Consider the following 14,246-nt stretch of genomic DNA (forward strand, 5'->3'; position numbering starts at 1 on the left):
ACGACCTGTTTCAGGCGTGTGTCGCTTGCACAGGCGCACATTTCGTTGCCGCGCCGAACGCTGCGTTGCTCGACGCTCACCGCGTCCGATGCGGGGCGCGTAGTCACTGCGCAGCAGCCCATTGTCTTACACCACTTGGCGGGTCGACGGGAACGCTGTCGCGTTCCACACTTGAAGGCGAAGCTTAAGCGTCCTCCAATTTTTGGATATTCATTTCAATAGGATACGTCTTACAAGCTCACCGGGTGCAATATGCAAATTACACTATATGCGGTAAAGTGATTAGATAAAAAGTTAATTATTAAACTTTTGTTAGTTAGCTGAATATGTGTTTCGGTTTCTCGTCCTAGCAATGTCCACCTCTTGGAATAATCCACCTCAAGTACACAAATTTTTCTATGTGCCATTGGCGACGTTTCAAAAGTGCATAAAACTTAAATATGATCACCCTGTATATATAAATTGCACTGTCTCTGCGATAGGCCCACGATAGAGGCTAGAAACACTCATACTTAATTCGGTGAAGCGGGCATGCCTCGCCACACACACACGCACACACGCACGCACATACACACACGCACGCACGCACACACACACACACGCATACACACGCACGCACACGCACGCACACACATTGTTTTTGAAAGAGTCTCAGTTGAGCCCGCAGGGGAAGCGTTGAAAGCGATAGGAACGTTTACTGTTGCGCTGAGTTGGTCTGAGAACGCTTGCGTGATAGAAGCGTGCCAGACTGCAACTCAACAATGGTCGATGTGGGACCGAAGGAGGACGGCCGGCGTTTGTAACCGTTCAAAGAAAGAATTAAATAAAGCAAGTTTGACATTTACTGTGCGTTCCACTGAGACTATAGGTTATGCACGACGGTGCGGTATGCATGCAGCAGCTCAGTAGGATATTTTTCCCCTTTCTTTTTCTCCTTTCTACTGTTTTAGACGAGCACACAGTAGGAAGCTCAGTAGGAGAGCTCGGTAGGAACAAGGTAGACAAACTACTGTTTGTGTTCAAAGCGCTCATGCAGCTCCAGTGGAAGTGGTGCTCTGGGCTCCGCGGCAGTGCCGATTGAGCGGATCGTGATGGTGCGTCCAGTTGGCTTGGTCGCTTTTGCAGCCAAACGCGCAGTGCCCGTCTCAGGAGACCTTCTAAACCTTCACTCTCACGGGTCGCGCATGCAAGGCATGCCATCGAGGGCAGATTATATGCTTCATACTCACCGACGACTTTCTGTGGCTATCAGGGGAAAGCTACGGAGGCAAAGCGCACACAAGTGGGAGCGCTTGCATTATGCAAAACCGAGAGATAGTTGAAGACACCAGTCCGTAGTTCACGCAGTAGCTCAGCATGACATCGTGAATTTTGACGATGCCTAGTCGCACATAAATAGCGAAATTGTTATCGATAAAGGTGGGCTATCGGCAAAGTATCCATAGCCTGTTCTTAGAAGATTTCCAAAGGATGAATTGCCAAAGGTTTTGATTCCTAAGTGCCCGTTATGATTGGCTGGGCGCCTTCGGTATAATAATGTGTCCAGCTTCGTGAGTGGCGGAAACTTCCATCGGGATAGGCTGGAATATCGGGGGGACTGGAAGCGGTCTACAAAAGATGTAAAACAGAAGATGGACGGGTGGGGTAGAGTAAGAAAGTGCCCAGTGGCGACATGACATATATTGTTCTGTGTGATTTATGCGCATTACCATTAATTACATTACATTATATTACGCCCTAGAGGAGCGACCAGGGAAGTGTTAAGCGCTTCCATGGCTACGGCATCGTTCGTTGCCGACTTCGCAGCTTCATGACGTTAGACGCAATAATTCTGCAAAACTTATAAATCATTCATCGCAGTAGATAACTCATTAGCATGGCACGCCACAACCTTCACCATTCGTAAAATAGAGAGGTCACTGCTCCATGCGTTTCCTTGTATTTTATTTTGTTTTGTTTTCTGCATTTATGTTCATACCGGGCATACTTTACATACGCACGCCACTTTCTACTGCAGGGATTCTTGGTGCCAATGCAACTCACAATGTCACCAGGCTACTTTCGCGCGAGAGCCCTTTCATAGTGCCAAGTGAGTATACCAGCCTCCATCGTTACTCCTTAGCGCGTAAAATCAGTGTAGTAGCAGCCGGGAGGCTGAGGCAATCACATCCAACCAGGGCAATAATCTGTACGAACTTCCGATGGCAAAAGTGCCCGCCGAGAATAAGCCTATGCCTCGTGCCACCGCGCAGTCCTCGTCATTATTCTAAGAACATCAAACTGAAATTTCCACTTCTATAGACCCTTTTCGCCGTGCAGTTTGTTCTAGATAAACGAGATGCCGCTTTTGGGGGGCCCGCCGCACGTGGCCTCAGCCGACCGCGCACCAATACAAACCCAGTACCGCTTCCACCTTGCTTCTGTGCGATCAGCTGTCGCAAATGCAACTGAGTTTCCGCTAACGCAGTGTGCTCCAATCATGCCGGATTGAATCATGTGGATTGAAGACGCGTGCACTAGTTGGCTGCAAGAATAGTGACTGGCATTTTAAGGGATGGAATGAATCTGTGTAGCCAAGTTCGCGGACCGCTGCTGAAACTGTCCGTACGTGTTGCCGACACTTCGAGATGCGCATATTTCTTCGATGATGCATAAATTTGCTCATCAGACAGCGTTCGACCACTCAACTTGAAATAAAGTGCTTCAGCCTAAGAGCGTCGGCGATAGTGAGTACTTCTCGTTAAACAACTACAAAAGGAGCAGCGCCGCTGCTGTCATAGTCGCACAGTGTTTTACGCACATCTACGCCTACTGGCACGGCAACTTACGCTCACTCTATCGCAAAATGTGTCCGTAAGTGAGTGGGTGCACACTTGAATATATGTGCGCTATATACGCGCAATAAATGACAGACTACACCGATAGCGCACCGAATGGTCAAAGCTGAATGTTTCGTGACGATCCACAAGATTAAGCGAGTTACTGGCGATAATACGTATTTGCTACAATGTATTACAATGCACAAAACGGCTACATTTCAAGCCTTGAACGCAGAAAGAACAAATCTACCCGAACTGAGCACACCCACGATGGATTGGGTAGCAAATAAGCAGATAGTGATCGCGCCGATGAACCTTACTGAGTCAAAAATGTGACAGGCCGCTGCTTCAGTTCATGAGCGGAAAGTTTAGATAGCTTTGTAATACATATTTAGTGCCGCTTTTAAAACAAGCACCATATATGCGCTGCTCGCACTGTTTCTACATAGCTTAATTAGCTTCCAAATCGCTTTTGCACGTTCTCAGAAAAGCTGTGGCCAAAGCTTCGTGTCGTCCACCCAGTCACCACCTACGATATCTCCCTCGTGCGCACCGATATCTTCCTTAGCAAACCTCTGTTCCAGAGGTTTGCTAAGCCGCACCGGCGTCATACGCACCCGTTGTAAACGCTGACGCAACGGAGCCAGTAGAGACAAGAAATGAACACGTCACCACGTGATCGAACATGGCACAGTCCACGGGATCGACGCGAAAAGGGTCAATAGGTTGTCGTACAGCAGCTCAAAGCAGTTTTCATTCGATGCCCGTATTTTTCTTTTCCTTTAAAACCACTTTTAGGCAGTCATTTTAAAATTAGGATCCCATTATGTACTAGAATACGAGTGGGGCGTTTATGCTTGCAATAGGAAGTTAGGCTTACTTCTCGCACTTTTTCGTCAGGGGTACTTATGTGAAACGTCTTCTGCATGATACACGCCTTCAACTCGGACGACAAATTTTATCGGTGATATGCTCTACTCAGTATTTGCAGTGGTTTGTGCCATCATGTTTCAAGCCTTCATAATTATACTCATTCGTACAGGGGTTTTCAAATACCAAAATTTCCGAATCGAATATAATACAAATTTTTGAGAAAAATTACCTCCGAATAGGCAAATGAAATACCCAATTTATTTTATAAATTTTAATAAATGCCACGTTTAAAGCAATATGACAGGTCCCAAATGATAATTAATATTGTACACTCCATTTACCGAGGAGTGTCTAATTTAGGAACAGTGACATGCTGCATGCACCATGACAATGAAACTTATAAAACAATGAAACAACACACCACAAGGTGCATGTAAAATGTTACGTTTATTGGAGCTAAGCATAATGCTGCCACCCCACACGCTACTGTTTAGGTATGTAAACATGCTGAGGTTGGCGAAATACTAAATTTCCTTTCCTAAATCGACACACTAAACTCTTAGGCTCTCTAAATAAGATTAATTTTTCGGCAGCAGTCGTTTCCTCCATACGTTCGTACAGTTACTGGTGTATCAGCGATGCAGCCACGGCCCTAGTGCAGCAAAATCTTTCCGAAAATTTATCACTTGTACCACTCTTCCTTCCTGTATACTCTAATGGCTGTACTAATCGCTTTCTTTAGAGGACAAGGAAATACGCGACAATTTTCAATCTGGAATCGTATAAAAAATCGCTAGTAAATACAATTTTGTTTATTTAGATCACTTCAAATTTACTGGCATGCCCACTAAGAATAAGAATGCAGAAACTCCACTACAGTTGTCTAAGTATGCGTAAGCATACTCCCAAATTTCAGTTTGCCTACCCCCAAATTTAAGCTGGCCCGCCATAAAATTTAAGTTGGCCCATCCCTCAAATTTCGAGTTGGCCCACCCCGAAATTTCAAATTAGCCTAAGTATGAAGTGGACCGTGTCCAAAGTTCAAGTTGCCCCACCCCCAAACTCAGTTGGCCCAACCGCAATTTTATTTTTACCCTCTCCCAAATTTTAAGTTGGCCAACCCACTAATTTAAGTTGGCCCACCACCAAAATTTAAGTTGGGTCACCTGCAAATTTAAGTTGGCCCAACCCGAAATTTGAGTTGACCCACCCCCAAATTTCTACTTGGCCCGTCCCCAAACTTAATTTGGGCCCTTCCCAAATTCAAGTTCGCCCACGTTTAAATTTCAAGTTGGGTTACCTGAAAACTTATGTTGGCCCACCATCCAATTTTAGTTGACCCACCACTAAAATTCAAGTTGGGTCACGTGCAAACGCAAGTTGGCCAACCCCCAAATTTCACTTGGCCCACCCCTACTATAAGCTTCCTCGTAGATATTCTAGGGAGCCCTATGTATCTAGGGATATTATTTTTCGTTGAAATTGTGGGACTTATCGCTTATAAGCTACCAATCAATATTTTCACTATTATAACGGTGTCCATGCGAATTACGCATTTTTGCGCAGATACAAAGCATTACACTTTTCATGTGACGGGTCTGGAGTACTCGCCAATGAATGCTTACGCAAAATAGGACCATTTAATGTACGTTAAAGACCCCGATGCCGGGAAAAATCCCAGAGACCCACTACGACCTGACTCATAATAAAATTGTGGTTTTGGCACATAAAACATTAAAATTTAGTTTTATTTTTTCACCGAATTATCCATAATAAAAAGCCATTACGTGGTGATCTCGGAGGCGACAGTTGTCATTCAGCATATACAGGCTAGATGGCGCCAAACTACCTAGCCGCAGAGCCGCTGCTAACAGGCTTTCACAAAGCGCATGCTTTCTGTATTGCAAGTTTGTGAACGCGTAAATGAAGCGATGATTGTTAGCAAGAACTCGTACGGGGGCTGCAATGTGTTCAACAGAGAGTTCAACATGCCATCGGAAGTTATTTCAGGCACACTTTTAAACGAAGAGCCTTTTGTTTTATAAAACGGACGTCTTGGATGATGAAATGTTCGGGTTCACTGTTTGTGCTGGTTAAACTCGTCGATTAATAGCCGTGATGCTAACACATTGATGTACTGCGTTCTGGCTTGAAGAAACTGAATAGTAACCAGGATTTGCTGGTTTTTTTTTTCGCCGTAATACAATGTGCACTCCTGTAAAGCTCGTCACATAAATTGTGGATGGCGGTGAAGCCTGCTGAAGTTGTCTAAAAACCAACAAATTGCAAGAAAAAGAAAGCGCCCGAAAACAGTACATTGTGGTGAAGCATACTAACAGAGGCAAGGAAAACTTGCGCACTGAGAATTCTTATGCATTGTGGTGAAACATATTGATATTCGCTAGGGCGAGCCTTGCGTAAGTTAAACTGTAGCGTCCATAACCTAATATTTTCAGTTACTAGGTGGGCGTATAGGATTAACCCAACTCACCATTTTCAGTGGATTAGTTCGGCCTGCATCTGCTCGCAAACTTCGCCGCACGCTCTTATTTTTATTTCTTTCTTTACTAAATTACTCTCCACTGCTCTGTATACGGAGCCATAGCCTGCAGGGCCGTTATAACGTAAAGCTATTCGAATCTGTTTTCATTACAAATCGTCCAATAGCCCTCCGTGGTAGGTCAGAATGGTTCGAGTCCAGCCCATATGTGCGGGCGCCGCGCCCAAATGGGCCGAGTCCGAGCCATTTTGACCTATCAGGAAGGGATAATGACGAATTCGGGATAAAAACATATTGGGATAGTTTTACGCTATGCCAGCCCAGGCATTAGCCCCGTTATTATATACGCCTGCCTTCGTCGTCTCCGACTACCGTAGGAGCACCGCAGTAGGAGCACGTTATCTATAGCCGCCTCATACGCAAATTGGTGACGCCTTTTATTACGTTTGACATGTTTGCAGATGTGTCCTTCCAGAGTCCCGTCACAGAGGCTCAACGGCTTGTCAAAGGTGAACACATCAACTTTCGTTACTCCGCTATGTCGCTGGTTTTCTGAAAGTTCTGAGCCATGCTCGGGTACAGTTGACACTGTAGTGTCTGCATGCAACCGCAGGCTAGTGTCCTAATCGCGTTTATTTGGTTCTCTTGTTCCTTCAGCATTTCCGGACGAGCCCGTGGGCCATCACCCTAACAACATCGCTGGTGAGCCAATTGAGCGAATGCTACGTCAGTACTTCGCGATTATTTGCTTCTTCTCCTTCCTCAACACGGACATGTCACGCATCCGTACTCTCAAGTGCTCCAGTGCTATACAGCCTATGGACCTGAGAACATTAACAAGAAGAATTACATTGTTACGCGTGAAGAAACACAAGGACACAGACGATAGTTACAGTGCATTTACAAGCGCAAGCTTGTAAGATACCAAGGTGGAATAATAGCGTGCGTCAATTACCCAGCGGCACCTCATCTTCAACCTTGCAGCGGCTGCTCCCTTCGCTGTCTGTCGTATGGAGCTGACGAGCTGGAGTTGTTGATATGATAATGATATTGTCACGTGGTAGTGACGGTCCCGCGCGTCGGCTTTTATCAAAAAGAGAAGCTTCGCAGCTGAGGACAACTGTAAACCTATCTTTTGAGAAACCTAGATGGGCTTCCTTTGTAGCCTCGTGCTACATTCGGGTGGATGCCAATTTTTCTCTTCATAAATGTCAGTATATGGCGCTTTTAAATGCGAGCCATTCTTATTGAGCGACAAGAAGCTATGAAGCAGAAGCTATTTGCCTGTATACTCACTCAAGAACTGCATTGCCCGGCCACGAAATTCGCAACTTTCAGGTACGGTGGAGCCACCACACGGCAACCGCCGAAAGCAGTGATCCGATGATACAACAAATACATTAATTATAGGGTTTGTTTGCCAAAACCACTTTCTGATTATGAGGCACGCCATGGTGGAGGACTCCGGAAATTTCGACCACCTGGGGTTGTTCAACGTGCACCTAAATCTAAGTACACGAGTGTTCTCTCCCCCATCGAAATGCGACCGCCGTGGCCGGGATTCGATTCCGCGAGTTCGTGCTCAGCAGCCCAACACCATAGCCATTGAGCAATCACGGCGGTTACAGAACGAATACATGCCTGGTGAGAACAGGCGAGCTGTGCTTCGTCGTCGTTGACTTTCCTGACTTCTTGCGCATGCGGAAAGCGAATTACGAAGGATCTCTTTTTAAACATCGCAGTGGAATTTTGGCGTTTCAGAAATGCGAAGTACAAGAGCAATCGCATGTGAGGCTCTGTGCCGCAATGCTCAAACCGCACTGTAAAAGATGTCGTAAGCCATCATAGTTTTTCTTCGGACAAGCGACGACAGGAAGAAATGGTCTGTGAAACTGTGCATTGGAAACCCTCTTTTGGGGTGCGAAACCCCCGAATTAACCTCACTAGGTCACCCATTAGACAGTCTCACATTCACATACGTCTAACCAGGGTATCTGTGAAAGAAGAATGCTCGTATTGTTCTTTTGTATAATTCAGACTCTTTACGGTCGCTGCCGAGGAGAACCACTCGCGATCGCGAAATTCTATAACGATCGGTCTCAATCGTAAGTGCCTCTTCTGATCAGTGTCGTACGGCACTTACGATCACGATCAAGCCCGATTGGTATCTAATTAGTCGATCACGACTTACTCGCTTGCGAAAGCTGCGGAAGGGAGCCATTTGGAATATAAATTAGATCCCAGTCGGGCTCGATGGCGATAGAAAGTGAACAAGTGCGTGGCTCAATGTGTCATTGATGTTTACTGATATACTGATTATGACGGAGTGCATTCGTCACCCTCTCGCGGCTTATAAGTGTGACATTACGCACTCAAGCGTGAGCTGCTTCCTGAAATTGAAGTGCAATGCCACGCAAAATGATACTATAATCGGCAAGTGGTAACCCGCGACCAAAACTACGCAGGCGGCGATGTCCTCGTGGAGGTTATCACCGGATCGACAGCCATTTTGGATAAGTTGTGGTGCCCTATATAGCCGGTGAAAGTTGCGAATGGCAACAGTGTTTATTGTAGTCGAATTAATGTAAAGAGCGTTCACTTACATAGGTATTTCCACTTCTAGCTTCTAATAGTCATTCGTGAAATCGAATACGAATATCATAGCAGGAACTCTACGATTCGCATTGCAAATCTCGAGCATTCTGACACTTCTAATCCTAGTACGTATTGGATGGCGTAAGGACGTGCAACACAGTATAGAAGGGAAGAAATTAAGCCGCGCACTTTAAAGTCGTGACCAAAAGTCACCGGCTCAGAAAGGGAGGCACGAATTTTCAGCGTATAACGAAACGCTCGAACGTCGCCTTCCGTAATTTTTTTCCGAGTCCCGAAGCAACGCGGGCAGCCACCGCGGCGAAGCGGAGTGACAACGTTAAGCGATTTGCGTCGCGTAGTTTCGTCAGGGCTGAGTCAGCCGGGTCAGCAATTCGTACCAGATCACGCGGCCGCGGCACGGCACGCGTGAACCAGGACGGGGGGCCTTTCGGTTAATTTGCGACCGCGACGAGCCGACCGCCATCCAGCGTTCTCGTAACACGCGCTGTGACCGAATTCGAGCCGGAGAGCCTTCGCCCACAGTTGTTGAGCCTGGCCTACGTGTGTGAATGTTCTCGACAGTTCGGGCTCGCTCCCGGGCTGCCAAGTCTCGGGAGAACCCGCGTTATTAGAACCTGGAATCTCGACTGGAGCAGGCATCTCTTCAACACAGTAGCGGATCTGCGAGGAGGTCTCATGCAGGCGGCAATAGGGGCTCGTTGGCTGCTACCGCCGCTTACATTCGTAGTGGTTTTTATCTTTTTGTTTAAAGTTCCCGCTTGTTTTGCCATGGTTGGGGGGGGTGTGGGGCTACGCCTTGTCAAGCAGCTCACGATAGCAGCTTTCCAGGGGTCACCTTCGTCCGTGTATGTGTGTTTTTTTTTCTCAGCGAAATAGATAAAAATGTTGAAAACCACAATCTGATTATGAGGCACATGCCGTATAATGGGGGCCTCTGGATATATTTGAACCACCTACAGGATCTTTTACCATGCACCGAAATGTAAGCACGCGAGCGTTATCGCATTTCACTCCCAACAAACATGTGGCGATACCTCGAACTCAGAAGCGTTATGAAGTAGCCACACAGCTAAGGCGGTGGGTAGCTTTCATTCATCACTGACTGCGCTATATGGAAGAGGAACATCCGGCAAAGGAGACAATAAGGCTTAACAGGGGGCTGGCGCCCTTTCCGTTGTCGCGTCAGACGGGAGCGCAGTCGCACGAGACAGACACGAGAAATGCGTACGTCCCGAGCAGGCCTTGTACACGTTACAGAATATAGTAACCAATTACAGTTACAGTCACTTCATTCAAAAATATGTAATTGATTACAGCCACCAATTACTCCCCATGAAAGTAATGGAGCAATAACTCTAAAATAATAGATTACTCCTAGATTACTTATATGTTGCCGAACTTTCGTTAACAATGCGTAGATGCCGTAGACAGAAGGAGCTGGCCTAGCATTTCCAGTGTGTCCTCTGTACAGCCCTTTTTCATACGTTACTTAATTATTTTCCACAAACAATTTATTTTAAAAATTCGTTGGCCATCGTCCCTCACTTTTACTCTCAAAACATCAGCAACGACATTGAAATGCCGTTCGAGGAGGAAAAAAATAGAGGAAAGCACAGAGAGGGTAGCCACTTCACTCGACTTGCGCGCTGAGGACCAGGGTGGTGCTGTGACATACCAGGTGGCCGTTTTCATGTTTTAAAAAATTTCCGAAAATCCCCCGTGACGGATAACACAATTCTATAGTCCTTGAGCTGGATTATTGAGTGAGGCATAGATTACTTTCACGAGCAATCAAAACACATCCAGCTAACTATCATAAACATAACTAATTAGCTTTCTACATAATTACTTTCATGCACATGTGGTGCTACTTGCATGAAAATTTACTTTCCGTGGAAGCGAGCCAAAGCTACGGAGCAAATATTAGAAGATAATTCATTCGTGAGTTGTCCAAGACAGGAAGGCTGCCATCAGGCAACAGCTGAAATCACTTCTATCGTATACTAATCTGGAAAAATCTGGAGTTAGGTTTACGGAAGAAATTTCAGTTCAGATTACGGAATCTTCTAAATATACTAGAAAATGACACAATTAAAAAAATATAATGTTCATATTCTCTATGATTTTAGACGTGGGCAAACGTTGAACTTTCTTCAATCACAACTCTTGGCGCCTTAATTGCACGGTTATTGTACATCACAGGGAGATATTTATCAGGCTGTGGCTGATAGATTAAATCCCTGTGGAATTCACCTAAATGTAGGAAATATTCAAGGTTAATGTTTATTTAACAGCCGTACATAAATGCAGACGCAGTTGTTAGAAGTGCACACAAAAAGGATAAAATAGGCTCGCGGGATTTGTAAAGCCAATCAACAAAATATGCAATTGAACTCGGCGTCCTTATCCGTCATGCACAGGCCGGGCTATATGCTTAGGAGTTGTAAACTTCGTCTCTCCGTTTTCAAAAATATTGCGCTTCTGATAATTATATTAGGAGAAAGAATGTATAGCAGGGGCGAGACCTTTTGATTGAAACTACACCGCCATAAACTGCTAGGTGTTCAATTTCCTTTTTCCATTCAAGCAAGCATATATTATGTATTTATAAAACATGCTAAATATGCATACTTTATATTCTGCTGAGATTATAGCAGGAGCTGCCATAAAATGCAAATTTCTTTTTGTATTAATTTACACAATAATGTTCGGACCCCAGCCGAAGGTCCAACTGAAGGCGCACCGGCGTGAGCCGAGTTGTACGAGCGGTCCAGGTTACATGTTTGGAAGAAACTACAACCTCGAGACCCGCTAGCTTTTGAAACTTAACCTTTTTTTAACTTAACTCTTTAACTGGTTAAATCAGCCTGCATCTTCGTGGCTAATTAACCATCGATAACCAGCCTTAATATGCACGTGTTCGGGCACTAGCACAGCTGTGCGTGTACGAAACGCGCCTGCCCGATCGACCAGCGTGGGTGCAACTTATGGCAGTAGTTATTAGTAGTAGTTAGTAGTAGTAGTTAGTAGTAGTTAGTAGTAGTAGTAGTACTAGTAGTAGTAGCAGTAGTAGTAGTAGTAGTAGTAGTAGTAGTAGTAGTAGTAGTAGTAGTAGTAGTAGTAGTAGTAGTAGGAGGAGGATATGAATGCTAGATGTATTAGTAGTAGCCGCAGCGATAGTTTCACTACACGGTAAGAGCGCTGTGAAAAAGAAGGGAAGGCAGGAAATATACGGCAATTCTTGTAACAGATTATTTGTGCATTGTTCTGTAATTTTACAGAAAAATATGTAGATGTTTCTTTTACTCCCTTTATGACTGCCACTCTCGTGTAGTACGGCATAGTCAAATGCTGGGATTTGGTTGCAACAGATCTTACGTGTACAAATAAGTCACGCTATGGAAAACATGCGACTTTGCCACCTGAAACAACATCAGGCGCCGAAGCACCTGCTACCACGCGGCACCGTCCGAGTGTCCCCTCTGCGACTTCAAATTAACCACGCTCCGAGTGGCACGAGTCGGCCCGATGGCAGCCGTGTCTCACTCAGAAGCCAAGACCCGTTGCTCGCGCGTACGAGGTCCGTGTGCCTAAATTTCCGGGGCCGGTGAAGATGCGCGCATATGGTAATTGAAGATAGTAAAGAGACGAAAAAAAAAAGCCAATTTGGCTCACTATATTGACGATAATTTTTTCGCGTCAGCATAGGCGAACCAATTGAATTCGTTTCATATTGAGGGGGGAGAAATTCCGTGTTTCACCGTAGATGGAAAAACGTCAGTTAAAAAAAAAAGTAATCTCCGTTTCCTCCATTCAAAGCGATGTTATGTAGCAAAATAGAAAATTTCCTTTCCTTCTTCGGTTCTCTGCATTCATCGGAGGAGGAGGAATAAACTTTTATTTTGGAAGCAGTATTCCGGGGTAAGGCCCGGTTCTACTCTCGGTGGGAGGTCTCCTCATTCCAGGAACCCTCTGGCCTTCGATGCCTCCTTGGCCCTGGCGACGAGGCGTCGTTGTTGTTCCAGGTCCTCGGAGATGAGCTTGGCCTCCCACATTTCTATGAGGTCTTCGCTTTGTCTGGCATTGCAACAGTCTCTCGGTGAAGGCAATGCGTCTTTGTCTAGATGCCATGGACATTCGATGATCAGGTGCGCTAAGGTGTCTGGTACGCCGCACATAGGGCAGTGGTAGCCTTGTAGCGTTGGGTACGGTGTTTTTTTTTTTTTTACAGTGCAGTAGCAGTACTATATAGCATTAATCAGAAATAGCGATGAGTGAGTGACATTTATTCGCAAGCACAAGCACAGTGCAAGCACAGTGCAACTGTTATATGCAGTCGTGATAGCATAGTCCGGTGGTTATCGCTTTATAGGCAGCAAATGCGCAAGTGCATGCAATACTGCGGGTGTTTTGTTTTTTTTCGCACACGCCTCAAACTCCTTTAACACCGACTTGCACGCAGGTCACCGCCACGAGGACTTCGGCGCCGCGGGCCCCGTGGTGGTGATGCTGGGCTGCCTGTTCCTCGTGTTCCTCGCCGTGGGCATCCCCACCTTCATCCAGAAGAAGCGCCGAGAGGCGCGGGAGCGTCGCGAGGCCATCCGGCGACTGCAGACCGCCGAGCACAGGGAGGCGGCCGAAGGGCTCTCCTTCCACGTACCCGCCACGGACTGAGCTCCCGGAATACATTGCTTCCAAAAAAAAAAGTCGCTTGTTCGTGTGCCGTTGTGCATACTGTCACGTAGTACTAGTGACGATAAAGAACGCAGTATAGCAATACTGTGAATGACGAAATAACTTCCTTATTGGACGAACCCGTCCCAACAGAAAACGGGCTAAGCTGAAAGCAAAACGACAGCAACGAACGCAGTCGGCGATCGTCGAAAATCGGACCTGGGGCGCGATCGGAGATATTTTGTTCGATACGCGTTTTGTTCAGTTGCTGCAACGTCACAAAGTTGCAGTATGCAAAATTTGTGACAGCGGGGCGGAGAGAGCAGCCAATCAGGAAGCGGTGACCTCCCCGGAAGTTTACCTCCGTCGTTTGTCGTCTGCTTGCAAACAGTATACTACAAAGCCAAATGTTTCTCGTCTTCCGATTGAATGAAATCTTTATCTAAAAAAAGGGAATCTTTTCTTCTCAAGCCCAAACACGTTTTCAAATAGTAGTACGTGTGACTACTGCAATTTATAACTATTAGGTTCTTTGCGTCGTCCCTAGGTGGTGTCGCGCACAGCGAGAAGGAAAAAGAAAAAAAAAACGACGGGAAGAGTGGCGCACTTTTCAAGAGGCAGCGACAACATCCCAGTGGCTTGCTGGCACCGATGGTGTTGTCGATTTCTCTGTACAACCAACGAATTATTTGTTTCGAGAAACAAAAACAACGCCGGAATTCACTTTCTGCCATTTCTTCAAACGCATTTCGCACCGCCACCCG

The 14,246-nt window shown here is 45.9% G+C and overlaps 1 protein-coding gene across 1 annotated transcript in view; it reads left to right on the forward strand.

Annotated features, from left to right (window-relative positions):
* The window catches only part of LOC135900132 (macrophage mannose receptor 1-like), a 117,565-nt gene extending 104,028 nt beyond the window's left edge, over window positions 1-13,537 (forward strand). Inside the window, exons 17-20 of the mRNA XM_065429569.2 lie at window positions 2,018-2,089; window positions 6,654-6,701; window positions 6,850-6,894; window positions 13,271-13,537. Of these exons, the coding sequence (XP_065285641.2) occupies window positions 2,018-2,089; window positions 6,654-6,701; window positions 6,850-6,894; window positions 13,271-13,482 (377 nt within the window). The 3' untranslated portion in view covers window positions 13,483-13,537. The remainder of the gene's footprint in view (window positions 1-2,017; window positions 2,090-6,653; window positions 6,702-6,849; window positions 6,895-13,270) is intronic.
* The last annotated feature ends 709 nt before the right edge of the window (window positions 13,538-14,246 follow it).

The sequence above is a fragment of the Dermacentor albipictus genome, chromosome 4, assembly GCF_038994185.2.
Source record: "Dermacentor albipictus isolate Rhodes 1998 colony chromosome 4, USDA_Dalb.pri_finalv2, whole genome shotgun sequence".
Classification (NCBI taxonomy): domain Eukaryota; kingdom Metazoa; phylum Arthropoda; class Arachnida; order Ixodida; family Ixodidae; genus Dermacentor; species Dermacentor albipictus.